Consider the following 26,923-nt stretch of genomic DNA (forward strand, 5'->3'; position numbering starts at 1 on the left):
GAGGAGGCGGCCGGCCGGCTGCAAGGAGGGGATCCGGGGCTGGCCGGCCGAGCTGGAAGGCGGCGCAGGCGAGGCGGTCGGCGGGGCTTGCTGGCCGCCCCCCTCGGGCCGCGGGCGGGTTTATAAAGCGGCCTTGGCAGAGGATCGCGTGCAAAGGGAGCGCCCCCGGACCGGAGACCAGCGGATCGCGAGCGAGCGAGGGGGGAGGAGGGGGAGCCGTCCTTTTGCACGCACGCAACCCCCCCCCCCCAAAAAAAACCCTATTGCTTTTTTTTTTTTTTGCACCGAGCCCGGATTGCTGCTGCAAGAGAAAGAAAGGGGGGGGGAGGGGGGGCAGCGAAGAGCTGTTCGTCCGCTGCAAGACCAGGTGAGTGTCTTTCTTGGCTAAACTTTTTGTTTTTGGCCCTGTCCGACTTTTCCCTGTGCAAACGTTGGAAGCAATTGATCGGCAGCGTTGCGAAGGCTTTTTTTTTTGGGGGGGGGGGGTGTTTGTGAAGATTCCATCACCGCCCCCGCTCCCCGGATTGTAAAAAAAGCCCAACTTCTGCAAAAGAGAGGAAAAAGGTAACGTATAAATCAGAGGCGGCCTTGATGGCGCTTCCTGAAAACCCCCTCCTCCACCTGGTTGCAAAAGGAAGGGGGAGCCAGCCGCTGCCGGCGTTCAGACGTTCCGATAGACACGTGTATGTATGTTCATTATTTATATGTCACAAGCCTGCCTCGCCAGTCTCCCAGGGGACTCGTGGCGGGTTGCATGCCTAGACGTCACAAAGAATACAATAATCCGAGAGTATAAAACGTGCGCGCGCAGAAACCGTGGTTCTGCGTCAAATGAGGTTGCCAACCTCCCGGCAGGGCCCGGAGCGCTCCAGAGGACGGAGATCTGGGCTGGAAGGGGGACTGGGGGGCACCGTGCCCTTCTGGAGCCCCCTGCCAAAACTGTGCCCCTCCCCGGGTTCCACTCCCATCTCCAGAGTTGGCAACCCTCTAAACCTGACCTGGTCTATTGATTCCCTTGATAAAAGAATTGGGGAGAAAATGTCCGATCCCTTTCTAAACCCTTTTTCTGCAAAAGAAGCAGGTTTCCTCTATTGGCTTGTGTGTGTGTGCACACGTGTGTGTGTGTGTGTGTGTGTGATTTGCAACTTAAAGGGTCGCTCTGCAGAGGAACTGAAATCCAGTTAGTCAGTGGGAGGGAGTCTGCCTGCAGCCAGTTTCTTCACCAGAGAGCCCGGAAAGGAGGCAGTCAGGACACACACACACACACAGACACACACACACCCAAGAAAAGACATCCATCATTTCCAATAACTTTGCAAAGTTGTGGACGGCGAAGGGCCTTTCCAGCCAGCCTAGTCGGGAGCGGAAGAGACGGCTTGGGGTTTTTTTTGCAGCGTGCGGGTCAAGCCCGGCTTGCGTCCCCTGACCTGGGTCGGGGCTGGTTCCGACGTTAGGTCGGCTCTTGTGCACCCAGAACGTGGAAAGCGGGCATATCAAGTGGGCATCGATTGGAGTTTGCACACTGCAGGCATTATCGACCCGTTGGTGTGATTCACTGGTGCCTGCTGGTCGCTGGAGGGTGACCACAACATCTGGAGCTGCCGGGCATGTGCGAACAGGCCGTCCCGGACCTGACACCGCTCCGGACCAAACTTTTGCCTAGCCTCTCAGATCCACTTCTTCCAGCCACCAGCGACGGAGGGTGGCAAACCAGAGAGAGGTGTGTGTGTGTGTGAACCTCCCTGTTTGGAGACAATTACAATTATTTCGAGGGAAGTAATTGTGCCACGCTACTTTGCGTTGCTCAGACCTCACCTAGAGTAACGTGTACAGTTCTGGGCACCGCAATTTGAGAAGTTGGAACGCGTCCAGAGGAGGGCAACCACAATGGGGAAAGGTCTGGAATTCATTCCCTACGACAGCGATGGCGAACCTTTTCGAGACCGAGTGCCCAAACTGCAACCCAAAACCCACTTATTTATCGCAAAGTGTCAACACGGTAATTTAACCTGAATACTGAGGTTTTAGTTCAGAAAAAACGGTTGGCTCCGAGGCGTGCGTTACTCAGGAGTAAGCTTGGTGGTAATCGATGGCTTTGCTTTGAAGCAACCGTTCAACTCTTTTAACGGGTGAATCACGACCCTAGGAGGGTTTACTCAGAAGCAAGCCCCATTGCCAGCAACCGAGCTTACTCCCAGGTAAAGGATTGCGCTTTAGTTTAACAGCTCTTAACAGGGTTACCTACACTGCTTCCCCAAAACTAGGTCTTAGGTTTAATGCTAATAATTGAGCCCAGCGGCCCAGGCCAGCCTAGATGTGTGGAGGGGGCACTCTGTTTGCGCGTGCCCACAGAGAGGGCTCTGAGTGCCACCTCTGGCACCCGTGCCATAGGTTCGCCATCACTGCCCTACGAGGAGAGACTTAGGGAGCTGGGGATGTTTAAGCTGGTGAAGAGAAAGTTAAGAGGGGACATGATATCAATGTTTAAATATTTGAAGGGATGCCACGTTGAAGAGGGAGCAAGCTTGTTTTCTGCTGCCTCAGAGACCGGGACCAGGAGTCATGGATTCAAGGTGTCGGAAAAGAGATTCCACCCAAACATTAGGAAGAACTTCCTGACCGTCAGGGCTGTGCAATTTACCGCCTCGGCGAGTGGTGGAGTCTCCTTTGGAGGTTTTTAAACGGAGGCTAGATAATCCTACGTCGGGGTTGTTTGATCGTTGTGTCCCTGCATGGCAGGGGGTTGGACTGGATGGCCTTTGGGGTCTCTTCCAACTCTACGATTCTGTGATCTCAGATCCCACTACTGCAAGCCACCGGCGATCGAGGGTGGCAAACCAGAGTTTCAGTGCATGTGTGAACCTCCCCGCTCGGAGACTTTTGCCACTGCGTGAAAAGCTCCCCCCCCCCTTAAAGTCATGCCTCTCTTGCTGACTTATTTATTTTTCCTGCTCTTCTTTGTGAGCTGCTCAGCTCCCCTCCCCGCCACTCTCCCAGCAAAGAGCCGATGCTTGAGGCTGCCAGCGGTCTGATTCACAGCTGGATTTCCCCGGGCCCCGGCTTCAGATTTCAAGCACTGCCCTCTGGACTCTTCTCCCCCCCCCCTTCCTTCTGCATTACCCTCTTCTGGGCTTTTCCGTCCCCTCCCCTCCCTTCGGCTCCTCTCCCCACCCCCCACCCCTTTTCTTTTTCCTCTTTCTAATCCTCTCCTCCCAAACATGCAAACCGTCTCCAGGAAAAGGTGTGCGTGAGCAGCCGGCTCTTCCTGACATCTCTCCTTTCCTGGTAAGTGGTGATGGGATTAGAGGGAATCTGGGAAAAGGAGAGGGGTGGGTGGGTGGGCGGACCGGCTTTGAAGGCAAAGCTTGCGAGAGGTCAAAGGTGACTTCTGCGGGACCAGTCCAGGCATGAACTGGCCGTTGGTGTGGCGGAAAGCTCTCCTTCGCTTTGGTGCAAAGTTTGCTGTAGATCCCTCCCGATTCTGCAACACAAAAAAAGGGGAAATTGGATCCGACTGGATCCAACCGAAGGCTTTCACGGCCAGACTCAACTGGTAGGTGCGGGCTTCCTGGGCTGTATGGCCGTGGTCTGTGGTCTTGTGGCCGTGGTCTGGTAGCTCTTAACCTCCTACGCAGCAGTGGCGTAGGAGGTTAAGAGCTCGTGTATCTAACCTGGAGGAACCAGGTTTGATTCCCAGCTCTGCCGCCTGAGCTGTGGAGGCTTATCTGGGGAATTCAGATTAGCCTGTGCACTCCCACACATGCCAGCTGGGTGACCTTGGGCTAGTCACAGCTCTTTGGAGCTCTCTCAGCCCCACCCACCTCACAGGGTGTTTGTTGTGAGGGGGGAAGGGCCAGGAGATTGTAAGCCCCTTTGAGTCTCCTGCAGGAGAGAAAGGGGGGATATAAATCCAAACTCCTCCTCTTCTTCTTCTTCTTCTTCCTCCTCCTCCTCCTCCTCCTCTTCTTCTTCTTCTTCTTCTTCTTCTTCTTCCTCCTAACGTTTCGCCTGGGACATGGACAATATATCCCCCACTCAACATTCCCTTCTCACTGGACACAGTGCGTAACAAACTTCTCTCTTTGATACACCTCTGAAGATGCAGGCGAAGCATCAGGAACAAGTTCCACCAGACCACGGCCACGCAGCCCGGAAAGCCCACGACAACCAGTGCTGTGGATATGGTCCTGCTCTCAAATACACAGAAAAGTATTTCCTGTCGTTCTGTCCTATGCTTCCCCATCACCTTGGCTGGGGCATGTTTACACGGGAGCAGATCCTCCAGGAACCAGTGGTTTTACTTATCAGTAAGCGCCCGCCCGGCTGCAAGCTCGAACATCCTCTGAAACAGGACTGCGGCGTCCTGTTCCTCAGGCGTGCGTCTCCAGAGTTTGTAACTGGAGGAGGAGGAGGTGGAGAAAGCAGGCTGGAAGGTTGCAGCCAAATTTCAGCCGAGGGAGAAGTAACGTCTCCACAGGAAGTTTAAAAAGTCGGGTCGGTTTCTCGGCCCCGCCAGGAAAATCGTGAAATGTTTATTAGTCATCGCCCAGTCCGAAGGGAGGTGTGGAAAATGGAAGAGGAGCTGAAGCGTTCGACCGGTGTGCATGGGGTGTGTGTGTGTGCGTGTGCGTTTGTTTGTTTGTTTTTCTTTTTCTTTTTGACTGAATCGCCTGAAACGTTATCCTGCCCGCTCCGAAACGTACACCTGGCCTAGATTCTCTAATGCAATTGTAGCCATTGGTTCAAGCGGTGGGTATAACTCGGGAGCTAGAGTTGCCAGTCTGCAAACGGGGGCCGGAGATCTGAAATTACAACTGAGGTTACGGAAATCAGGTTCCCTGGAGAAAGCGGCCACTTCGGACTCTGTTGGATTCTATGGCATTCGATCCCACTAAAGTTTCTCTCCTTTCCAGGCTCCACTGCCAACATCTGTAGTTATCTCCCAACACAGAGCTGGCACCCCTATAGCGAAGCAGAATTATTTTAACCCTTTTCAGCCATTATGTTTTGCTGCCCATATAGCAGTGGTGGCGAACCTATGGCACGGGTGCCAGAGCCCTCTCTGTGGGCACGTGCAAACAGAGTGTCCCCATACACATCTAGGCTGCCTTGGGCCACTGGGCTTGATTATTAGCATTATTGGGCCACTGGGCTTGATTATTAGCATTATTGTTAGCATTAGCTAATTGATTATTAGCATTAAACCTAAGACCTAGTTTTGGGGAAGCAGTGTAGGTAACCCTATTAAGCGCTGTTAAACCCCACTGATTTTCATGCGAAGAACTAAAGCGCAATCCTTTACCTGGGAATAAGCTCGGTTGCTGACAATGGGGCTTGCTTCTGAGTAAACCCTCCTAGGGTCGTGATTCACCCATTGGAAGGCGGGGCAAGGGCATTTGCGGGGTGGTGGACTGGGCCCCACGAGCCACCGGCCCTCCGGAGCCCGTGCCAGCATGCTGACTCGGCCTCTTCCAGCCTGCCCAGCGGTAGACCTGGGCGCACCTCCGTGAGATCGGCAGATGGCTTTGATCTCCCCCCATATCTAGGGAAAATGGAGCCCATGGGCAGTGTGTGGAAAACTCAGATTTTGCCTCAGGGTTCATTTTCCCTAGATATGCCTCTTGGGGGTGGCAGGCAGGGGCACTGGGAGAGGAAGGTGGGGGTGGCAGGGCTGTACCACCCACAGGGTACCGTAAGATATGAAGAGTGAGGTCAAGGGTACTGCAATGTCGAAAAGGTTGGGAAACACTGCTGTAGAGTCTTGCTACCTGCATTTGCCATCCTGTCTGAAAGGGTGTGTGTGTGTGTGTATTTTCAGTCTTGGTCCCTGTGTAGTGGAGCAAGAAAGCCCCCCCCCCCCGGAAAAGTTTTTCGGAGACCTGTGTTTTGGTCACACCGTTTATAAATTTGTCATCTTTGTATTCCTATCTTTAGAGAGCCAGCTTAGGGGAGTGGTTAAGTGTGGTTTGTGTCTAGAGAACCAGGTTTGATTCCCCCACTCCTACACATGAAGCCTGCTGGCTGACCTTGTGCCCTTCGTGGTTCTCTCCAAACGCTCTCGGCCCCACCTACTCCTCAAGGCGTCTGTCAAGGCAAAGTGATCGTAAGTCGCTTAAGACTCATTGAAAGTAGGGGAAAATAGGGTTTAAATCCAAACTCCTCTTCCTTCTTCTTCTTCACTTCAGATATGCTTTGAAAGTCCCGTGAAGAGGGAGCCAGTCCACCCAAGCTCAATAAAATGGTTTTTTGGTGTCACAAGAAACTCCATGTAATATTTTACAGGATCTTTCTCCAGGTCCCTTGTCCTCAAAAAAATTGTGCGTTGATAGTGGCATAGATGGCGGTCATGCGCTGCCCAAAGAGCAAGAGTTATGGAGTGGTGTTAGCTTGAGCGGTTGTGTATAACCCAGGATTTGAATCCAGTACTCCATAGGGACCAACGAGATTTTTGGAGTAGAACCTTTCAAGAGTCGACCCAATTAGTAACCCCCTCTCGGCTTGATTCGTGTGAAGCCTCTTCGTTGCCCTGCTTGAATCGAGAGCAAAGGATTCTGGGACGTGTGGGAATGCTTGATTCATGTGAAGCCACTTCGTGGCCCTGCTTGAATCGAGAGCAAAAGTGATTCTAACGTAGGGAATGCTTGATTCATGTGAAGCCACTTCGTGGCCCTGCTTTGAATCGAGAGCAAAGGATTCTGGGTCGCGGTGGGAACGTTTCTGATTCATGTGAAGCTACCCCTGGCCCTGCTTGAATCGAGAGCAAAGGATTCTGGTCAGGAATGCTTGATTCATGTGAAGCCACTTCGTTGCCCTGCTTGAATCGAGAGCAAAGGATTCTGGGACGTGTGGGAATGCTTGATTCATGTGAAGCCACTTCGTGGCCCTGCTTGAATCGAGAGCAAAGGATTCTGGGTCGTGTGGGAATGCTTGATTCATGTGAAGCCACTTCGTTGCCCTGCTTGAATCGAGAGCAAAGGATTCTGGGACGTGTGGGAATGCTTGATTCATGTGAAGCCACTTCGTTGCCCTGCTTGAATCGAGAGCAAAGGATTCTGGGACGTGTGGGGATGCTTGATTTATGTGAAGCCACTTCGTGGCCCTGCTTGAATCGAGAGCAAAGGATTCTGGGACGTGTGGGAATGCTTGATTCACGTGAAGCCACTTCGTTGCCCTGCTTGAATCAAGAGCAAAGGATTCTGGGACGTGTGGGAATGCTTGATTCATGTGAAGCCACTTCGTGGCCCTGCTTGAATCGAGAGCAAAGGATTCTGGGACGTGTGGGAATGCTTGATTCATGTGAAGCCACTTCGTGGCCCTGCTTGAATCGAGAGCAAAGGATTCTGGGTCGTGTGGGAATGCTTGATTCATGTGAAGCCACTTCGTTGCCCTGCTTGAATCGAGAGCAAAGGATTCTGGGTCGTGTGGGAATGCTTGATTCATGTGAAGCCACTTCGTTGCCCTGCTTGAATCGAGAGCAAAGGATTCTGGGACGTGTGGGGATGCTTGATTTATGTGAAGCCACTTCGTGGCCCTGCTTGAATCGAGAGCAAAGGATTCTGGGACGTGTGGGAATGCTTGATTCACGTGAAGCCACTTCGTTGCCCTGCTTGAATCGAGAGCAAAGGATTCTGGGTCGTGTGGGAATGCTTGATTCATGTGAAGCCACTTCGTTGCCCTGCTTGAATCGAGAGCAAAGGATTCTGGGACGTGTGGGAATGCTTGATTCATGTGAAGCCACTTCGTGGCCCTGCTTGAATCGAGAGCAAAGGATTCTGGGTCGTGTGGGAATGCTTGATTCACGTGAAGCCACTTCGTTGCCCTGCTTGAATCAAGAGCAAAGGATTCTGGGACGTGTGGGAATGCTTGATTCATGTGAAGCCACTTCGTTGCCCTGCTTGAATCGAGAGCAAAGGATTCTGGGACGTGTGGGGATGCTTGATTTATGTGAAGCCACTTCGTTGCCCTGCTTGAATCGAGAGCAAAGGATTCTGGGACGTGTGGGAATGCTTGATTCATGGGAAGCCACTTCGTTGCCCTGCTTGTGAAAACGGTGCAAAATGATTTCAAACGGTGTAAAACAGTTTACACCGTTTTCACACCATTGTTTTTAGCCTGTGCGGAATCTGCCTTAGGGGGCTGGACATGTTTAATTTGGTGAAGAGAAGGCTAAGAGGTGACATGATAGCCATGTTTAGATATTTGAAGGGACGTCACGTTGGTGAGGGAGCAAGCTTGTTTTCTGCGGCTCTGGAGACCAAGACCAGGAGTCATGGGTTTGAGGTGAAGGAAAAGAGATTCCACCTAAACATCAGGAAAAAACTTCCTGACAGTCGGGGCTGTTTGACAGTGGAATGCGCTACCTTGGAGTGTGGTAGAGTCTCCTTCTGTGGAGGTTTTTAAAGAGAGGCTGGCTGGCCATCTGTCAGGAGTGCTTTGATCGTGTGTTCCGGCATGGCAGGGGGTTGGACTGGATGGCCCTTGGGGTCTCTTCCAACTCTAGGATTCTATGATTGTATGAAACACAGTCTACCTAGCAAATGTTGTGATGTGATGTCATCCCATGGGTCATAAATAACCAGGTGTTTGCACAGGAAACTACCATTACCCAAGATCTCAACCAGGAAGGAAGTGAGCCATGTTCTACCCCAGTCTTATCAGATCTTGGAAGCTAAGCAGGGCTAGGAATTGGATGGGAAAACACCCCAAAAGACTCTGCCGAGGCAGGTGAGGGCAAACCACATCTCCTCAGCCGCCTCGCCAAGGTCGCCGTAAGTCAGTTGTGGCTTGAGGGCGTATGAGTGGGGAAGATTCCTGGCACGCACCCACACACAACTGTCGGAGCTGGATTCGGAACAGAGAAGGGGAATCGACTCCCAACCTGCTGTCGCAATAGCTGGACGGAACTCCAAAGAGCGCACCGGCAGAAGAGGCGGCGGCGTTTTGCAAGCTGGCTCTCTGGGGAGCTCGGAAACCGAGCGCTCGAGGTTTCAGAGGGATCCCGGGCCCCTCCGCCTGCCACGCTGCAATCCCTGCCCGCTGCCAGCCTTCTCCGAAACTTCAGACTTTTCCCTCTCTCCCTTGGCTGGTCCTTTCGGCTTCCCTCCTCCACAATTTCTCCTCGCCTCCTTGTTAAGTCAGTCGGAGAGGAGGAGGAGGGAGCATAGCAGCAGTGCGCAGACTCCCGGGTTAAGACAGCTATTCCTTTTTTCTTTTTACATTGTCAGACTGGCCGGTTGCGAGCCAAAGGCAGGAGAGGACCGCGTCGCTTCTCGGCATGTTTCCTCTCCCAGCCCGATCCCTCTGTGAGTTTTCGTGGAAGCGCAGATAATTTCGGAGCACCTCGGTTTTTACAATGCCCAGGATCTTCCTGAGCGACCCGGCAGGGGAGGCATCTTGGTAGACTGGTCTTCAAGAGGTTTCCTGGAAAGTAAGTGTGTTTGGGGAAGCTGGCCGGCTGAGGGCAGCCTGATAAGTTGTTGAGGGTTTTTTAAAAAAAACATTTTCACTGTGGATGGGTCTGGGTGGGTGCTGGCAGTGTGGAGCCCATTTGAACGTCGCTGCCGCTGTTAGGAGAAAGTGGTTTTCAAGAGGACTTGTTGTAAAATCTTGTCTTCTTTCCTGCTGATGAAACTCAAACCGGCTTCGGTGAGCCAGCTGTGAAGCTAAAGCATAACTTGTTTCCTAGGGTTCCAGTGGGGCTTGAACTGGTGTGGCTCAATGGTAGAGCATCTCTGTGGGATGGAGAAGGTGTTCCCAGTATTTCCTGTTAAAAAGATCAGGTGATGTGGAAGATCTAGATTATAGTGTCTAGATCGAGGGGGGACGTACCGTGTTTCCCCGAAAATAAGACAGTGATATTAATTTTTGCTCCCAAAGATGTGCTATGTCTTATTTTCAGGGGATGTCTTATTTCTCTGTGTTCTGTTCGTCGGGCATGCTTCCAAACAAAAACTTTGCTACGTCTTACTTTCGGGGGATGCCTTATATTTCACACTTTAGCAAAACCTCTACTATGTCTTATTTTCCGGGGATGTCTTATATTCGGGGAAACAGGGTAGCCATGTTTAAATATTTGAAGGGATGCCATGTCAAAGAGGGAGCAAGTTTGTTTTCTGCCGCTCCAGAGACTAGGACCAGGAGTCATGGATTCAAGGTGCAGGAAAAGGGATTCCACCTAAACATTAGGAAGAACTTCCTGACCGTCAGGGCTGTTGGACAGTGGAATAATGCACTACCTCGGAGTGTGGTGAAGTCTCTTCCTTTGGAGGTTTTTAAACAGAGGTGCAATGGCCGTCTGCCAGGAGTGCTTTGATTGTGTGTTCCTGCGTGGCAGGGGGTTGGACTTGATGGCCTTTGAGGTCTCTTCCAACTCTATGATTCTAAGTCTGACCCAGCAAGGTCATGGCCTCTAGGCCCGTGATGGCGAACCTATGGCACGCATGCCCAAGGCGGCACTCAGAGCCCACTCTGTGGGCACGCGTGCCGTCATCTCCCCCTCCCCCTTCAAATCTGACACCAGAAACAGACTAACAGATGACCTGAGTTCTACATGTGTTGCTCTCAAACATACAAAGCATGAGCCAAGGTTAGACAAATTATCAGCATGCATACAACAGCAAAAATCACATTAATTGTTCAAAAGCATGCCAAATGCAAACTTTTACCTTTCAATAAAACGTTGTTTGTATCATTGAAAGCTCTGTTATTGTATTTTTCTTTTAAGACAAAAGATGTTAATGTGTGAATTATTGTTTTTTTCTAAACTGAACCCTCAGCATTCAGGTTAAATTGCCGTGCTGGCTCTTTGCGATAAATAAGTGAGTTTTGGGCTGCAGTTTGGGCACCCGGTCTCTAAAAGGTTCGCCATCACTCCTCTAGGCCCTGTGGCTGGACCCTCCGAGGAACTGGTTGGTCACAGTGGCCCTTTTGGCACACATCGCCTGAAATGTCTTTAAAACCTTTTCAGTCCCCCTCCCTATACAACGATGTATGTCTGCGCTCGCCCTCCAAAATCGACCATTGCTGATAGGAAAAGTGAACCATTCTGAGGTTGAGGCAGTTCTTGTTGGGGGCCGGGCCAGTGGAAACAGCTTTCTTGTCTCGGCTGGTGTTTCCAACTGTCAACTGTCCTTCTTCCCCTTTCCTCCTCTGTTGCAACAGTTCCTCAACTGAAGTGCTGAGCCAGCATGGTGGAATGGTTAAAAGCGGCGGACTCTAAGATGGCGAGCCAGCTTTGACTTCCCGTTCTTGCACATGAAGCCTGCTGGATGACCTTGGGCTAGTCAGGCTCCCCTGCCCTGCCCTCCCCTGCCCACCACCAGCTGGGCTCTCAGCTGGCAGCCGGCAGTTCCTTCTGCCCTCCCCTCTGGGCAGAGGCATATGCTGTTCCTGCACATGAAGCCTGCTGGATGACCTTGGGCTAGTCACAGCTCTCTATGAACTCTCTTAGCCCCTCCCACCTCTTAAGGTGTCTGTTGTGGGGAGAGGAAGGGAAGGAGTTTGTACGCTGCCTTGAGGCCCCTTCCGCACATGCGGAATAATGCACTCTCAGTCCACTTTCACAATTGTTTGCAAGTGGATTCTGGGCTATTCCACACAAGCTGCGAAGTGCACTGAAAGTGGATTGAACGTGCATTATTCTGCATGTGCGGAAGGGGCCTGAGACTCCTTATGACTGAGAAAATCGGGGTATAAATCCAAGCTCTTCTTTCACATGAAGCCTGTTTAGTGACCTTGGGCCAGTCGCAGTTCTCTCCGAACTCTCTCAGCCCTTTCCACCTCTCAAGGTGTCTGTTATGGGGAGAGGAAGGGAAGGAGTTTGTAAGCCGCTTTGAGACTCCTTATGGTTGAGAAAACAGGGTATAAATCCAAGCTTCTTCTTCTTCCGTGTGAAGCCTGCTAGGTGACCCTCGGCCAGCCATAGTTCTTTCGGAACTCTCTCAGCCCATGAAGAGGCAGGCAGTGGCAAACTATCTCCATAGAATCATAGAGTTGGAAGAGACCAGAAGGGCCATCAAGTCCAAAACCCTGCCATGCAGGAACACACAATCAAAGCGCTCCCGGCATATGCTGATCCAGCCTTTGTTTAAAAACCTCCAAAGAAGGAGACTCCACCACTCTCCGAGGCAGTGAATCCCACTGTCGAACAGCCCTGACGGTCAGGAAGTTTTTTCCTGATGTTTAGGTGGAATCTCTTTTCCTTCACCTTGAACCCGTGACTCCTGGTCCTTGTCTCTGAAACAGCAGAAAATAAGCTTGCTCCCTCTTTGACATGACATCCCTTCAAATATTTAAACGTGGCTATCTCCAAACATGTCTTGCCTTGAAAATCCTACAGGGTGGCAACAGGCACTTCCCAGTAGCACCATCAAATTGGACATGGGGTGGAAACAGCTTTGAACGCCCTCACAGATGACCTCCGGAGATGCTTGGACCCGGGCGGATCTGCGCTGCTGGTATTAGATCTGTCGGCAGCGTTGGGCTTGGTCGGCTGCGGCATCTTGGCCAGCCATCTTGCTGGCATGCCAATTCTCGGGACAGCATGCAGCAGTGGTGGCGAACCTCTGGCACGGGTGCCAGAGGTGGCACTCAGAGCCCTCTCTGTGGGCACGCACAAACAGAACTCATCATGTGGGGGGATCGCCCCCCCCCCCCCACACATCTAGGCTGGCCTGGGCCACTGGGCTCAATTATTAGCATTAAAGTTACTAGTTCTGGGGAAGCAGTGTAGGTAACCCTGTTAAGCGCTGTTAAACCCCACTGATTTTCATGCAAAGAACTAAAGAGTGATCCTTTACCTGGGAATAAGCTCGGTGGCTGGCAGTGGGGCTTGCTTCTGAGTAAACTTTCCTAGGGTCGCGATTCACCCGTTCGAAGAGTTGCACGGTTGCTTCAAAGCAAAGCCAATGGCTACCATCAAGCTTACTCCCGAGTAACGCATGCCTCGGAGCCAACCGTTTTTCCTAAACGAAAACCTCAGTATTCAGATTAAATTGCCGTGTTGGCACTTTGCGATAAATAAGTGGGTTTTGAGTAGCAATTTGGGCACTCGGTCTCAAAAAGGTTCGCCATCACTGGCATGCAGTGTCTGTGCTCACGTCTGCAGGGGCAGAGGGTAGCCAATGGCGAGAGAACCTCCCCCCGCTATTCGTTGGTGTGTGGAGTCCCACAAGGGGCGATTCTCTCGCCAATATTATTTAACCTCTATACACCGCAAGGGTCAGTTCTCCTGCCAGTACTGTTTAACATCTTACAAACTCCTTTTCCCTTCCTTTCCTCGCAACAGACTCCTTGTGAGTTTAGGTGGGGCTGAGAGAGATCGGAGAGAACTCTGACTGGCCCAAGGTCACCCAGCAGGCTTCATGTGCGGGAGTGGAAATTCAAACCCGGTTCTCCAGATTAGAGTTCACCTCTCTCAACCACTACACCAGCCATTCTCAACCAGGGTACCATGGTACCCTGGGGTGCCGTGAGCATGTCCCAGGGGTACCGCGGCAACACAACTGCCCCTCCCCCTTCATTTTTGTGGTGTCTCCCACCGGCGCCAGCAAGGACATGGAGCTGGCCAATGGGGTAGGGCCTGCCACAAGGTCAGCAGCCACCCCCACCCCCAGTGCTTCCCTTTCACCCTGGGAGGGGAAGGTGGGGGGTGTGGCAAGCAGGGGCAATGGGAGGGGAAGGTGGAGGGTGGCGGCAGGGGTACCGTGAGATATGAAGAGTGAGGTCAAGGGTACCCTGACCTCGAAAAGGTTGGGAAACACTGCACTACACCATGCTGAAGTAAACAAGCAAATAAATAAATGGTCAGGGAAGCAGGGGGAAAAATACACGCTGGCGTCTGTGGCATCCTGTTACCTGCCCTTTTCTGCCAAATGGGGGTGAGAGGATGAGTAGCCGGGTGCCCGCTTATGCCGTAGGCTTTTTCAGCCTCCGCTCAGCACCTGCCTAACAACGCTGAAGTTCTCAGTGATGGGGTGGTCCTTCCAAAGATCCCCCACTGTTTACAGAACAAGCCAGGCCATTTTTCCCCGTGGAAAGGGGCCAGGCTTCCAGATTCAATTCTTTCCCATCATGTCCTCAAAGCCTTGGCTGGAAACGGCGTCCATGTTTATGCCATCTCACTGGGGTTTTGTTTTTTTCTCTCCTTCTTTTGCCATCTGCTAGAATAATCCTGCTTCCGACAGACTGGAGCGTGTGGTTAGCTAGTTAGAGAGAAGCTGATATCGGGCGTGTTGTTTTCCTTTTAATACTCATCGGCGAAACCTGCCGCCTGCTTTGTAGAAGGCTGTCGTCGGGATGGCCCAGTCTAGCCTGACGTTGGATCTCGGAAGCTAAGCTAGGTTGGGTGGGAGACCATCAAGCAAGTCCAGGAATGGTATTCAGAGGCAGACAATGGCAAACTACCCCTGTGCGTCTCCTACCCTGACCTGGATGGTCTAGGCTGCCCTGATCTCATCAGATCCCAGAAGCTAAGCAGGGTTGGCGCTGGTTAGTACTTGAATGGGTGACCACCATGGAAGTTCAGTTGTTCTCTACAGAGGCAGGCAGTGGCAAACTACCTTTGTATGTCTTTTGCCCTGATGTGGATGGCCCAGGCTGGCCCAATCTTATCAGATCTCGGAGCTAAGCAGGGTTGGTCCTACTTAGTACTTGGGTGGGAGACCACCAAGCAAGTCCAGGAATGGTATTCAGAGGCAGACAATGGCAAACTACCCCTGTGCGTCTCCTACCCTGACCTGGATGGTCTAGGCTGCTCTGATCTCATCAGATCCCAGAAGCTGAGTAGGGTTGGCCCTGATTAGTACTTTGATGGATGACCACCATGGAAGTTCAGAGGTTCTCTACAGAGGCAGGCAATGGCAAACTACCTTTGTATGTCTTTTGCCCTGATGTGGATGGCCCAGGCTAGCCCTGTCTCATCAGATCTTGGAAACTAAGCAGAGTTGGCCCTGGTTAGTACTTGGATGGATGACCACCATGGAAGTTCAGAGGTTCTCTACAGAGGAAGGCAATGGCAAACTACCTTTGTATGTCTTTTGCCCTGACCTGGCTGGCTAGCCTTATCAGATCTTTAAAGCTCATCAGAGTTGGCCCTGATTAGTGCATGGATGGGAGACCACCAAGAAAATCTGGTGTTGCTTTGTAGAGGCAAGCAGTGGCAAACCACCTCAGTTCATCTCTTGCCTTGAAAACTTTATGACCCCTGTAGGCGCACTTGGAATTCTGATGCAGGGAAGCTGGTGCAGCCACAAAATGACCCCTGCAGGAAGTAGATCCAGGGAACGTACCAGTAACCCTCTCATAGCAGAATTTGCAAACCTTAGAGGAGGCAAAAGGGTCGCACGGAACCCATGCGCATGCTCTGCACAAAAAACCTATTGCACGGAAAAGACCCCTTGAGAGCCAGCGTGGCGTCGTGGTTAAGAGCAGGTGCACTCTAATCTGGAGAACCAGGTTTGATTCCCCGCTCTGCCACTTGAGCTGTGGAGGCTTATCCGGGGAACCAGATTAGCTTGTACCAGCTGGATGACCTTGGGCTAGTCACAGTTCTTTGGAGCTCTCTCTCTCCTTTCAAGGAGCAGCAGTGGCGTAGGAGGTTAAGAGCTCGTGTATCTAATCTGGAGGAACCGGATTTGATTCTCTGCTCTGCTGCCTGAGCTGTGGAGGCTTATCTGGGGAATTCAGATTAGCCTGGACACTCCCACACACGCCAGCTGGGTGACCTTGGGCTAGTCACAGCTTCTCAGAGCTCTCTCAGCCCCACCTACCTCACAGGGTGTTTGTTGGGGGGGGGGAAGGGCAAGGAGATTGTAAACCCCTTTGAGTCTCCTATAGGAGAGAAAGGGGGGATATAAATCCAAACTCCTCCTCCTCCTCTTCCTCTTCTTCTTCTTCTTCTTCTTCTTCTTCTTCTTCTTCTTCTTCTTCTTCTTCTTCTTCTTCTTCTTCTTCTTCTTCTTCTTCTTCTTCTTCTTCTTCTTCTTCTTCAGCCCCACCTACCTCACAGGGTGTTTGTTGTGGGGGGAAGGGCAAGGAGATTGTAAGCCCTTTTGAGTCTCCTTGCAGGGGAGAAAAGGGGGGGGGTATAAATCCAAGCTCTTCTTCTTCTTAAACGCTTCATAAATAGGAAGGTGAATACAGAGAAATCATCTGGCCCTCGAGGGTTGCAGAGGGCGGATGAGAAGGACGGCCCTCTTCCTCTGGACAGCTGGAGTTCCCTCCTCCCCGTTGGCTGCAGATGTTGAGCGACTGCGCTTCCAAAAGAGAAACCTGACGCTGGGGCAAGAGGGAGAGGAGGCAGAAATGCAAAAACAAAACAAAAAAAGTCAGAGGAGTCAAACGGTGCAAACGTGGAGACCGGAAGGAAGGGGGGGGCTTGTTGTATTTACGCTGCCCCAGAGCGGACATGTGGGGCTTATTAAGCGCTGCGACTGAGCCCCGTTTCCTCCCTCCGCCGGAGGCCGACTTTCTATGTACTCTTGGAGGGTTGATTTGTCTTCGGAGGGGATCCCGCCCCACCCCTCGGGTGGCTGGAATCACACTGAAAACTGGAGAGGGTGGAGGAGGGAGGAAATAGGGGGAAATCAGGCAAAGCGTGACATCGCTGCGATTTATCGGCCGTTGAGGATTTCCCCTGGCTCTGCCTGCTTGGAAAAACTCCAGCGGAGGTTGCTAGCCAAGATCTTGCTGTTTCTGCCACAGGGCGGAACTGCTTCTTTGGGACACATTTAAAGAGCTGCGGAACGCAGGCGTAAGCAGCGTCATGGCTCAGCTTGGTGAGGCTGAAGTTCTTGTGGTCCCAGAAGGGGTGCTTGTGGACCGCCCTCTAAGCGTGGTCGTAACCAGAGGTGGGATCCAGCAGGTTCTCACAGGTTCCCGAGAGTAGGATACTAATTATTTGTGTGTGCCGAGAGGGGGTTACTAATGGGTGGTTTTGCCACGTGATTTTTGTCTTAGTTACGTCCCTCCTCTCAGCAGTAGCACGCAGAACTTGAAACAGTCTAGCAGGAGGTGCACCGGCGTGCGTGGCAGCCTGCGCCTGCGTGCATTCGTTTCCCGCCCAAGGATTGGCGCAGTGGCTGCGTCCTTGCCACAGCCCCGTCCAGGAATGCCCCGCCCCCGGAATGCCCGGCCATGCCCCCGTCGTGCCCCGCCCAGCCCCATTGGCGCTACACCACAGTTTGAATCCCACCACCATGGGAACCTGTTACTAAAATTTTTGGATCCCACCACTGGTCGTAACATAGCATAATTGCAGGCGTTGCTATATCCCAGAGGCTCCAGTGGCATGACTGTTTCTCCTTGAAGGGGAGAAAGAAGTTTACGTGATTTGGCCCCATGAATATGGAGTGGTCCATAAGTTACCACAGGGGTCTCCAGTGTGTTGGCCCCAGGGGTGCTATGGTGCCTGCCAAAATCTTTATTGGCACTAGCCAAGTGTTTTTCGAAAGCAGGCCGGGCTGGGGTCCAGAAAGCCTTCTGCTCGGCCGTCGTAGATTTGATGGACTGCTTTGGCATCAGCCGTGCCACCACGACACAAGGATTGCTGGGAGAGAGCAGGGAGTCCTCGGGGGATGTCTCTTTTTTGAGTACACCTCCCAGGTAAAAGTATGCAAGCCGGGAGTGGGATCTTCTACAGAGAGGCAGCAGGCAGATCCCATGAGTATTTTTCCACAGCTCAGCAGCAAGACGGACTGAATGATCAAATGGTCCCTGCTGAAGCAACGTGGAAGAATTCCCTATTCAGAGGGGGAAATGCAGGAAGGCTAGACTGGAACAACAGAGCATGCAGAGTTGCATCAGGCCACCTCCTTTCAATGAGCGGTTTAGGCCCAGTGGACCTGTTTGTGAACCTATTTATTAGAACAAGCAAAATTTGGCAGTTATTACAGACAAGCTTATCATGTTGCTGATCAAAGCATGCTGGTTTCCCCTTCTTATCTCTAGCTTGGTGTTGCTCCGTTTCCATCGATAACAGCTGCTCTCTTTTCAGGCGTTGACAAACCGCCACCAAAGGATTGGTGAAGCGCAGGCCCATAGCAACTCTGGGTGATGCAGCCTTCCTAGAAACGCAGCAAAATAGTTCATTTTGAGGTGCAATCCACAATCATCCCAGTCCACTCTGTCGTCTTTCTACACTTAGGCAGAAAAAGTGAAATGCACCTGGCTTGACAACACTGCACGTGAAAGGGATCTGGGAGTCTTAGTAAACCATAAACTGAACACGAGCCAGCAGTGTGATGCGGCGGCCAAGAAAGCCAATGCGATTCTGCGCTGCATCAATAAGAGTCTAGTGTCTAGATCAGTGATGGCGAACCTTTTCGAGACCGAGTGCCCAAACTGCAACCCAAAACCCACTTATTTATCGCAAAGTGCCAACATGGCAATTTAACCTGAATACTGAGGTTTTAGTTTAGAAAAAATGGTTGGCTCGGAGGCATGCATGACTCGGGAGTAAGCTTGATGGTAGTTGTTGGCTTTGCTTTGAAGCAACCATGCAACTCTTCGAATGGGTGAATCACGACCCTAGGAGGGTTTACTCAGAAGCAAGCCCCATTGCCAGCAACCGAGCTTGCTCCCAGGTAAAGGATCGTGTTTTAGTTCTTTGCATGAAAATCAGTGGGGTTTAACAGCGCTTAACAGGATTACCTACACTGCTTCCCCAAAACTAGGTCTTAGGTTTAATGCTAATAATCAAGCCCAGCGGCCCAGGCCAGCCTAGATGTGTGTGTGGGGGGGGGGGATTTCCCTTCCACATGATGAACTCTGTTTGTGTGTGCCCACAGAGAGGGCTCTGAGTGCCACCTCTGGCACCCGTGCCATAGGTTCGCCATCACTGGTCTAGATCGAGGGAAGTAATTGTGCCACCCGCACTCTGCATTGGTCAGACCTCACCTAGAGAACTGTGTGCAGTTCTGGGCACCACAATTTAAGAAGGATATTGACAAGCTGGAACGGGTCCAGAGGAGGGCAACCAAAATGGTCAAAGGTCTGGAATCCATGCCCTACGAAGAGAGGCTTAGGGAGCTGGGGATGTTTAGTCTGGAGAAGCGAAGGTTAAGGGGAGACGCGATAGCGATGTTTAAATATTTGAAGGGACGCCATATCAAAGAGGGAGCCAGCTTGTTTTCTGCTGTCTCAGAGACTAGGACACATGATCATATATTGGGAATGCTTTGATTGTGTTCCTGCATTGCGGAGGGTTGGACTTGATGGCCCTGGTGGTTTCCTCCAACTCTATGATTCTCTGAACGATGCTGTCGGTCAGGAGCAGAGCGTATGCTTTGTGCAGAAAAGATCCCAGATACCCAAGAAAACATAAAACAGCCTCACATAAAGTCAAACTAGGGGGCCAGTCTTAGCCAGTGGGCAACAGGGACAGATGCCCCAGGCCCTGCATTTGAGCCTGCCCACATGCCACCCCCAGGTCTGCATTATAAGATCATAAGAACATAAGAACAAGCCAGCTGGATCAGACCAGAGTCCATCTAGTCCAGCACTCTGCTACTCGCAGTGGCCCACCAGGTGCCTTTGGGAGCTCACGTGCAGGATGTGAAAGCAATGGCCTTCTGCGGCTGTTGCTCCCGAGCACCTGGACTGTTAAGGCATTTGCAATCTCAGATCAAAGAGGATCAAGATTGGTAGCCATAAATCGACTTCTCCTCCATAAATCTGTCCAAGCCCCTTTTAAAGCTATCCAGGTTAGTGGCCATCACCACCTCCTGTGGCAGCATATTCCAAACACATTATAGCCAAACCACCTCCTCATTCTCTCCTCCCACCCCCAGTAGGCTGTACAGTTACCTTCCGTCAAACTCGGCAAGATTTTGGAACCTAATTTGTTCTAGCCAGGAATGCAAAAGCTTTCCCCCGCTTTAACTCAGCGTGGCGTAGTGGTTAAGAACAGGTGGATTCTAATCTGGAGAACCGGGTTTGATTCCCCACCCCTCCACCTAAGTAGCAAAGGATTCTCTGGTGAATTAGATGTGTTTCCACACTCCTACATTCCTGCTGGGTGACGTTGAGCTAGTCACAGTTCTTTGGAACTCTCTCAGCCCCACCTACCTCACAAGGTGTTTGCTGTGGGGAGAGGAAGGGAAAGGAGATTGTAAGCCATCCTGAGTCTCCTTACTAGAGAGAAAGGTGGGATCTAAATCCAAACTACTACTGCTCTTCCTCCTCCTCCTCCTCCTCCTCTTCTACATTAAAAAAAACCGCTGCTTTAATTCTGTCAGATCTTTCGCCGCTCTATCTGACTTCCCTTGTGTGTAAAAAAGTCTGGGTGTGGAAGCGGGCGAGACTGACGGAGAAATTGCTCTGTGCTCTCGTTCTGACCGTTTGGAATTTGGCATCTCTTTTTCTAAGTGGTCCCCCGTCGGACAACAACAGCAGCAGCAATTCTGCGTGGCGTTGCAGCGAGGCCCGACCGAAACACAGGTAGACAGATTAATCAGGGCTGGGGGGGGGGGGCGGAGAGATAGGAAAAACCAGGAGTCTATTAAAACTTGACAAACGGCAAACTGGTCTCAGGGAGGCAGCCGGCTTTTCGAGCTGCAAAGCAAAGCAATTAAAACGACACCCGCTCTGTGTTTTGATTTATCTTGCCCGGATTCGTTCCCTGTTGGGTGGGCATCAGTATCGCCTGTTGAAAAACAGAAGCGCCGTAACGATCTTTCTCTTCTCCCGAGCCTCTGGAATTTATCCCCCGTTGCCCACATTGGTCACATTTCCAGCCGTTTTTCGAACGGCAGCAGCTATAAATCTACGGTGGGAGACCACGGCTTTCATTAGAGAGTCATCGGCCTTTTCCAAAGGTTATAAGTCTTAATGGCGTTGCAGGGATTTAAAAAAAAAAACCCATTCACTCTTGGTGCGAGAATGAGCCATGTGTGGTTGCTGGAAAGTCTGAAGCACGCCTTGTTCATTTCTGAATGGAGGTCACCGTTTTAGAAATGGCAGACCCCCCCCCCAAATCAAACCAAAAAATTCTTTAGATAGAAAAAGTGCAGAGAAGGGCAATGAGGATGATCGAGGGACTGGAGCACCTTCCTTATGAGGAGAGGCTGCAGCATTTGGGACTCTGGTTTGGAGAGGAGACGTCTGAGGGGGGATATGATTGAAGTCTATAAAATTATGCATGGGGTAGAAAATGTTGACAGAGAGAAATTTTTCTCCCTTTCTCACAATACTAGAACCAGGGGGCATGCATTGAAAATGCTGGGGGGAAGAATTAGGACTGATAAAAGGAAACACTTCTTCACGCAACGTGTGATTGGTGTTTGGAATATGCTGCCACAGGAGGTGGGGATGGCCACTAACCTGGATAGCTTTAAAAGGGGCTTGGACAGATTTATGGAGGAGAAGTCGATTTATGGCTACCAATCTTGATCCTCTTTGATCTGAGATTGCAAATGCCTTAGCAGACCAGGTGCTCAGGAGCAGCAGCAGCAGAAGGCCATTGCTTTCACATCCTGCATGTGAGCTCCCAAAGGCACCTGGTGGGCCACTGCGAGTAGCAGAGAGCTGGACTAGATGGACTCTGGTCTGATCCAGCTGGCTTGTTCTTATGTTCTTATGTTCTTATGGTCCTTCACATCCACATACGGGAGTAGGTAACCCGGGGTGTCCAACTCTGGCGCTTCGGACATTCATGGACCGTGATTCCCATCAGACCCTACTGACCATGCCAGCAGGGGCTGATGGTAATTGTAGTCCATGAACATCTCAAGCATCAGAGTTGGACACCTCTGAGGTAACCAAAGGAGTTACTATTGTTTTATTATTATTATTATTATTAAATCTCTATACCAACCCTCCCCATTCGGGCTCGAGGCACTTCACAGCCATTTGTGAAACAGCATCTCATACAATCACTATAAAACTAACTACAAAACAGTAATACAATTTCAAATTTATGCCTCCCAACACAGGCAAAAATGGCCTGTTTTCAAAGAGCTCAGAATAATCTTTGGAGTAGGATAAAAATGGAATGAAATGCACAAACTGGAACGTGGTTTGGAAATTAAGACCCCTTCCACACGGGCAGAATAATGCACTTTCAATCCACTTTTAATGCACTTTGCGACTGGATTTTACTGTGCAGAATAGCAAAATCCCCTAAATATTCCCTTCTCACTGGACACAGTGCGTAACACGCTTCTCTCTGTGAGACACCTCTGAAGATGCCAGCCACGGATGCAGGTGAAATGTTAGGAACAAGATCCACCAGACCACGGCCACGCAGCCTGGAAAACCCACCACAACCACATTTTTAGGGTTTGGCAATAAAGGAAAAATCAGAGAGGGGGTTAGAAATGTGCAGGCCGTTTCAGTCATTTGATTAAAAGCTGGGGAGAACCCAGGTGGGGCTTGAAGAGACAGGATGTTTGTTTTCTCAGTGTTTAGAGAAGATTTATCATCTTCTCTGGGTTTGATCCCATTCTTTGGGGCTTTCCCCACTGACAGAATTGAACTGGTTTCTACCTAGGTTCGCCTCAGTGAATCCCCACTGCGACATCCTTGTCGCAGTTATGAACTACACTTTTATGCCAGAACAAGGTCGATACCGCAACGAAGTGGGGAAGCATCGAAATGACACCTCATCCGTTCAACCAATCACGAGCCGCTTTTGTGGCATGTGCAGAACAGGAGAGTCATGGCAGGCAGAAAGCGCATGTAACTGTAAAAACTGTAAAAAACAAGTATGTTCCCGTTTCCCGCCGTAACACAAGCGCCAATCACGATTGAGGAGCGAAACAGGCACCAAGATGATCCCGCCCACTTAGCTCGGTTCCAGGGGGCCAACTCAGTTGCTGTGGGGACAGCCTGGAATCGCCCTCCACTGAAGGGAACCGAGTCGACCTTAGCTCCCTTCTGTAGTGGGGAAAAGCCCCTTTGTTAAGTTTCAGCCCCAATTGCCAATGCATTGAAAATGCGCAACTGGTGAGAAAGCTAGGCTGTGGATGGTGAGGGGGCAAAGAAGTGAAGGCCAGGGGAAACATAGAAAAATTCAATGGGAATAATGTTTTCTCCCCTTTTCTTCAATTTTTGGGATGGAAAATTTGGGGGAGCCCTTAAAGAAAACTCAGTTTTATCTTTCAGAACGAGTAAAAGGCTTCTTTAGACAAAACGTGCGGCACCTAAAATGTACAGCATGAAAAAGATGGAGGACTTTTTCAATCTTTTTGGTGGAAAAATTGGGAAAAACTTTTTTGGTGGGGAGTTTTCCCAAGTATTTTATTTATTTGCCTTCAAATTTATATCCCGCCCTATCCCAACAGGGCTCAGGGCGGGTCACAACAGATTAATAACAATTCATCGAAACGTTTAAAACAAAGAATCATACAAAAATTAAAACAACAATACTGTACACGCCCAACAACTGTACAATACTAAGTTGTAATAGAAAACAGATGGCAGAGACTAAGTCAGCAAATAGATCAGCAGTTTTTCCCTCGGAAAAGGAAGGTATTTATACTTCTAACTTCCATAAGCATGCCAAATAGTACGATAAGTTACAAATGATCGTTTTACGTCGTTGCGTCGGTAACAGAAGTTTTGATCTGATAGGACACTATTATATGTATTTACATTCCCCCCCCCCCCCACAAACTTTCATGTTTTTTTCTCCCTGTGCCTTTAAATTATTATGGGGGGCGGTGTGTGTGTAAAAGATAGCCAGCCTACCCCCATCCCTTTGTATTCTGAAGCAGTTCATTTGGAGTGGAGGGCCTTTTTTCCAATGTGGCTCTATGGCCATGGTGGTGAACCTTTGGCACTCCAGATGTTATGGACTACAATTCCCATCAGCCCCTGCTAGCATGGCCAATTGGCAGGGGCTGATGGGAATTGTAGTCCACAACATCTGGAGTGCCAAAGGTTCGCCACCACTGCTCTATGGTAACCACCTTTCCTAGCAGGGCAGCACAGATTTTCCCATGAGTGTTTTGTCCCCTGCGCCGTTCGACCTGCCGCAGCCCGCAGAAATTCTAAATTTAATTCCAAAATGGGTGCATGTGTTCACAGTTCAACAAATCCTTCGGTTTGTGTGTTTAGTTTTCTCATAAGCTTCTTTATTCAATCAGTGTTTATTTATTGCAGTGTTACAGTCAAGCGAATCAATGAGCATTGATCAGATTTCATTGTAGTATATCAAGGTGAGCCAGTAACCTAAGGGGGTGGGAAGGATGACCGGTATTAAAGCTGCATTATAGCAGGGGGGGGGTGTAGCATAGAGGTTGCCCAGTTCAAATCTCCTCCGTGCTTGGAACTCACTGGCTGACCTTGGACCATTTGCTCAACCTACCTTAAAGGGTTGTTGTGAGGATGAAATGGAGAACTCTATATATACTCTACCCACAGCTTTTTTGGAGGCAGGGTAGGATAAACATGGAATGAAATGCACAGGTGATGCATGCCACGGTTGGAATGTGGTTTGGAAACTAAAAGTAGAAGGTGGTGTAGGAGGTTAAGAGCTCGTGTATCTAATCTGGAGGAACCGGGTTTGATTCCCTGCTCTACCGCCTGAGCTGTGGAGGCTTATCTGGGGAATTCAGATTAGCCTGTACACTCCCACACATGCCAGCTGGGTGACCTTGGGCTAGTCACAGCTTCTCGGAGCTCTCTCAGCCCCACCCACCTCACAGGGTGTTTGTTGTGAGGGGGGAAGGGCAAGGAGATTGTCAGCCCCTTTGAGTCTCCTACAGGAGAGAAAGGGGGGATATAAATCCAAACTCTTATTATTATTATTAACACATCACTGGCATTCCAGAAACAAAATATCTCCTTCTTTGGAGGTTTTTAAACAGAGGCTGGATGAACATATGTCGGGAGCGCTTTGATCGTATGTTCCTGCATGGCAGCGGGTGGGACTTGATAGCCCATGTGATCTCTTCCTACTCTATGATTCTATGATGGTCCTTGACCTCTTTTTCCCATCTCTTTTGTGTGTGTTTCAGATTCCCACGATGCCTTTCCCCACTTGGTTTCACCTGCTGTTGCTGCTTTTTCCTGCCATCGGCACGTCAAGGACCTGCTTCCCAGGATGCCACTGTGAAGTGGAGAGTTTCGGTCTCTTCGACAGCTTTAGCCTAACCAAGGTGGACTGCAGCAACATCGGGTCCCATATCGTCCCTGTGCCCATCCCATTGGACACCACCTACCTGGATTTATCATCAAACAAACTGGAATCCATCAACGAGTCCATGCTGACGGGCCCCGGCTACACCACGCTGGTCAGCCTCGACCTCAGCAACAATCGGATCTCAAGGGTCACCTCCGCCACGTTCTCTAGGCTCAGATATCTCGAAACGTTGGATCTGAGTTACAACTCTTTGGTCACCCTTCCAGACGAGTGCTTCTCCGGATTACCTCTGGGGGACGTTGATTTGAGTAACAACCTCCTCTTGGAAATATCGATGGGCGTCTTTGCGTCAAAAGGTCAAGGGAAACCGATCAACGTGGATCTCTCGAACAATTTGATAAGCGTGATTTTAAGGCCGCAGGACAAAGCCATTCCCAATATTCAGAGTTTGAGCCTGTCTGGAAACAGGCTCAAGAGCGTCCCAAACCTTCAAGGGATACCTCTTCGGTATTTAAACCTCGATGGAAACCCAGTGTCCGCAATCAAGAAGCATGCGTTCTCCGGACTGAAGGATTTAACCCATTTGTCGCTCAGTGGTCTTCACGATCTATCAGTGATCTCACCGTACAGTTTCAAAGATCTACCGGCTCTCCAAGTGCTTGACCTATCCAGCAACCCGAACCTTAAATCCTTGGAGGCCGAAGTGTTTTACAGCTTAAGTGCTTTGCAAGAGCTCAACCTGTCGAGCACAGGTGTTGCCGCTTCCTTATCAAAAGCCATGTTGAAATACCTGCCTTCCATCAAAAGTATCGCTCTGGGGAAAAACATTAAGTGCTTGAAGACAATCCGCGAAGGCCAGTACCACAGACAAACGGGGCTGCCCAAGAAAGAGACCCTAAGTTGCCACGACAGTCAAGGGTCAGTTGCGATAGCGCCGTACACCTTATGACAGGCTGAGAAGAATGTATGAACCCCTGGACTAGAACACGCACAGACAAACAAAAGCGTCCAATGTGCCTTCTGTAAAAATATATATATTGTTAATTTATATATATTTTGTATATTCCAATCCTTGATTACAATGATTGATGAAGATGGTGGCTTCGTGTTTGATTTCATTGTACAGTTATTTTTTTTATTTATTATTAGTTTTATATACCGCCCTCCCCCTGAGGGCTCAGGGCAGTTCACAACAGGTTAAAACATACATTAAAACATAATTTAAATACCAATTACTTAAAAACAGAACCCATTAAAAATATGGATGGCGTCTGGCTATCCCCTCCCCCCCTTGTGCCCACGGGAGGCCAGATGACACAGTAGATGTATTTTTAACCAGGCTGGCCAAATGCCTGACGGAACAGGTCCATCTTGCAGGCCCTGAGGAAACTCTGTAAGTCCCGCAGGGCCCTGATCTCCCTAGGGAGCCTGTTCTGCCCCCCCCCCCCCAAGCGTCTTTGATTGAGGTGCCCTGTTCTTGGTTGGGACAAAAAGGGGGAATGCAAGCCAGTTTCTACAGTTCTTAAAATGGCTTTATTCAAAGGAAGAAACAAGACCCTAACTCCTCCCAGGGTTAACTAAACAGTACTTGCTTATCCTCAGGCTGTAGGAAGCTGTAAACTTGTCTCTTCTCTGGCTGCTGTTGGCTGGTAGACAGTCCCTTGCTTCCTTGTAGCTCTGGAATACTTGCTCTTGCTATAGACGAACTTGGCTTGTTCTCTTTTTAGACCACCATATAAACCTATGGTCTTGTCTGGACCTATATAGTTTACATAGACGTTATGAACAGTGCGGAGATCCTCACCCTTAGCACCTCATAGATTAACTGAATAACTAACACAG

At 50.4% G+C, this 26,923-nt stretch overlaps 1 protein-coding gene across 4 annotated transcripts; it reads left to right on the forward strand.

The window, feature by feature from the left end:
* TSKU (tsukushi, small leucine rich proteoglycan) lies at nucleotides 1–26,174 on the forward strand. 4 transcript variants are annotated; one of them, XM_048493236.1, is made up of 3 exons: nucleotides 1–367; nucleotides 9,225–9,427; nucleotides 24,957–26,174. In XM_048493236.1, the coding sequence occupies exon 3, from the start codon at nucleotides 24,966–24,968 to the stop codon at nucleotides 26,028–26,030; it is 1,065 nt and encodes a 354-aa protein (XP_048349193.1). In that variant the 5' UTR covers nucleotides 1–367; nucleotides 9,225–9,427; nucleotides 24,957–24,965; the 3' UTR covers nucleotides 26,031–26,174. The 4 variants fall into 4 exon arrangements, with proteins under 4 accessions (XP_048349193.1, XP_048349191.1, XP_048349192.1 ...); XM_048493234.1 differs by lacking the exon at nucleotides 9,225–9,427; XM_048493235.1 differs by lacking the exons at nucleotides 1–367; nucleotides 9,225–9,427 and adding an exon at nucleotides 3,168–3,285.
* The last annotated feature ends 749 nt before the right edge of the window (nucleotides 26,175–26,923 follow it).

Source organism: Sphaerodactylus townsendi, linkage group LG04 (assembly GCF_021028975.2).
Source record: "Sphaerodactylus townsendi isolate TG3544 linkage group LG04, MPM_Stown_v2.3, whole genome shotgun sequence".
NCBI lineage: Eukaryota > Metazoa > Chordata > Lepidosauria > Squamata > Sphaerodactylidae > Sphaerodactylus > Sphaerodactylus townsendi.

Coding starts and splice junctions, on each gene's coding strand:
- TSKU (XM_048493233.1), top strand. CDS start 4,529: ATGTTTATTAGTCATCGCCCAGTCCGAAGGGAGGTGTGGAAAATGGAA. Junction 4,610..24,956: donor GTTCGACCGGTGTGCATGGG/GTGTGTGTGTGT, acceptor TGTGTGTTTCAG/ATTCCCACGATGCCTTTCCC.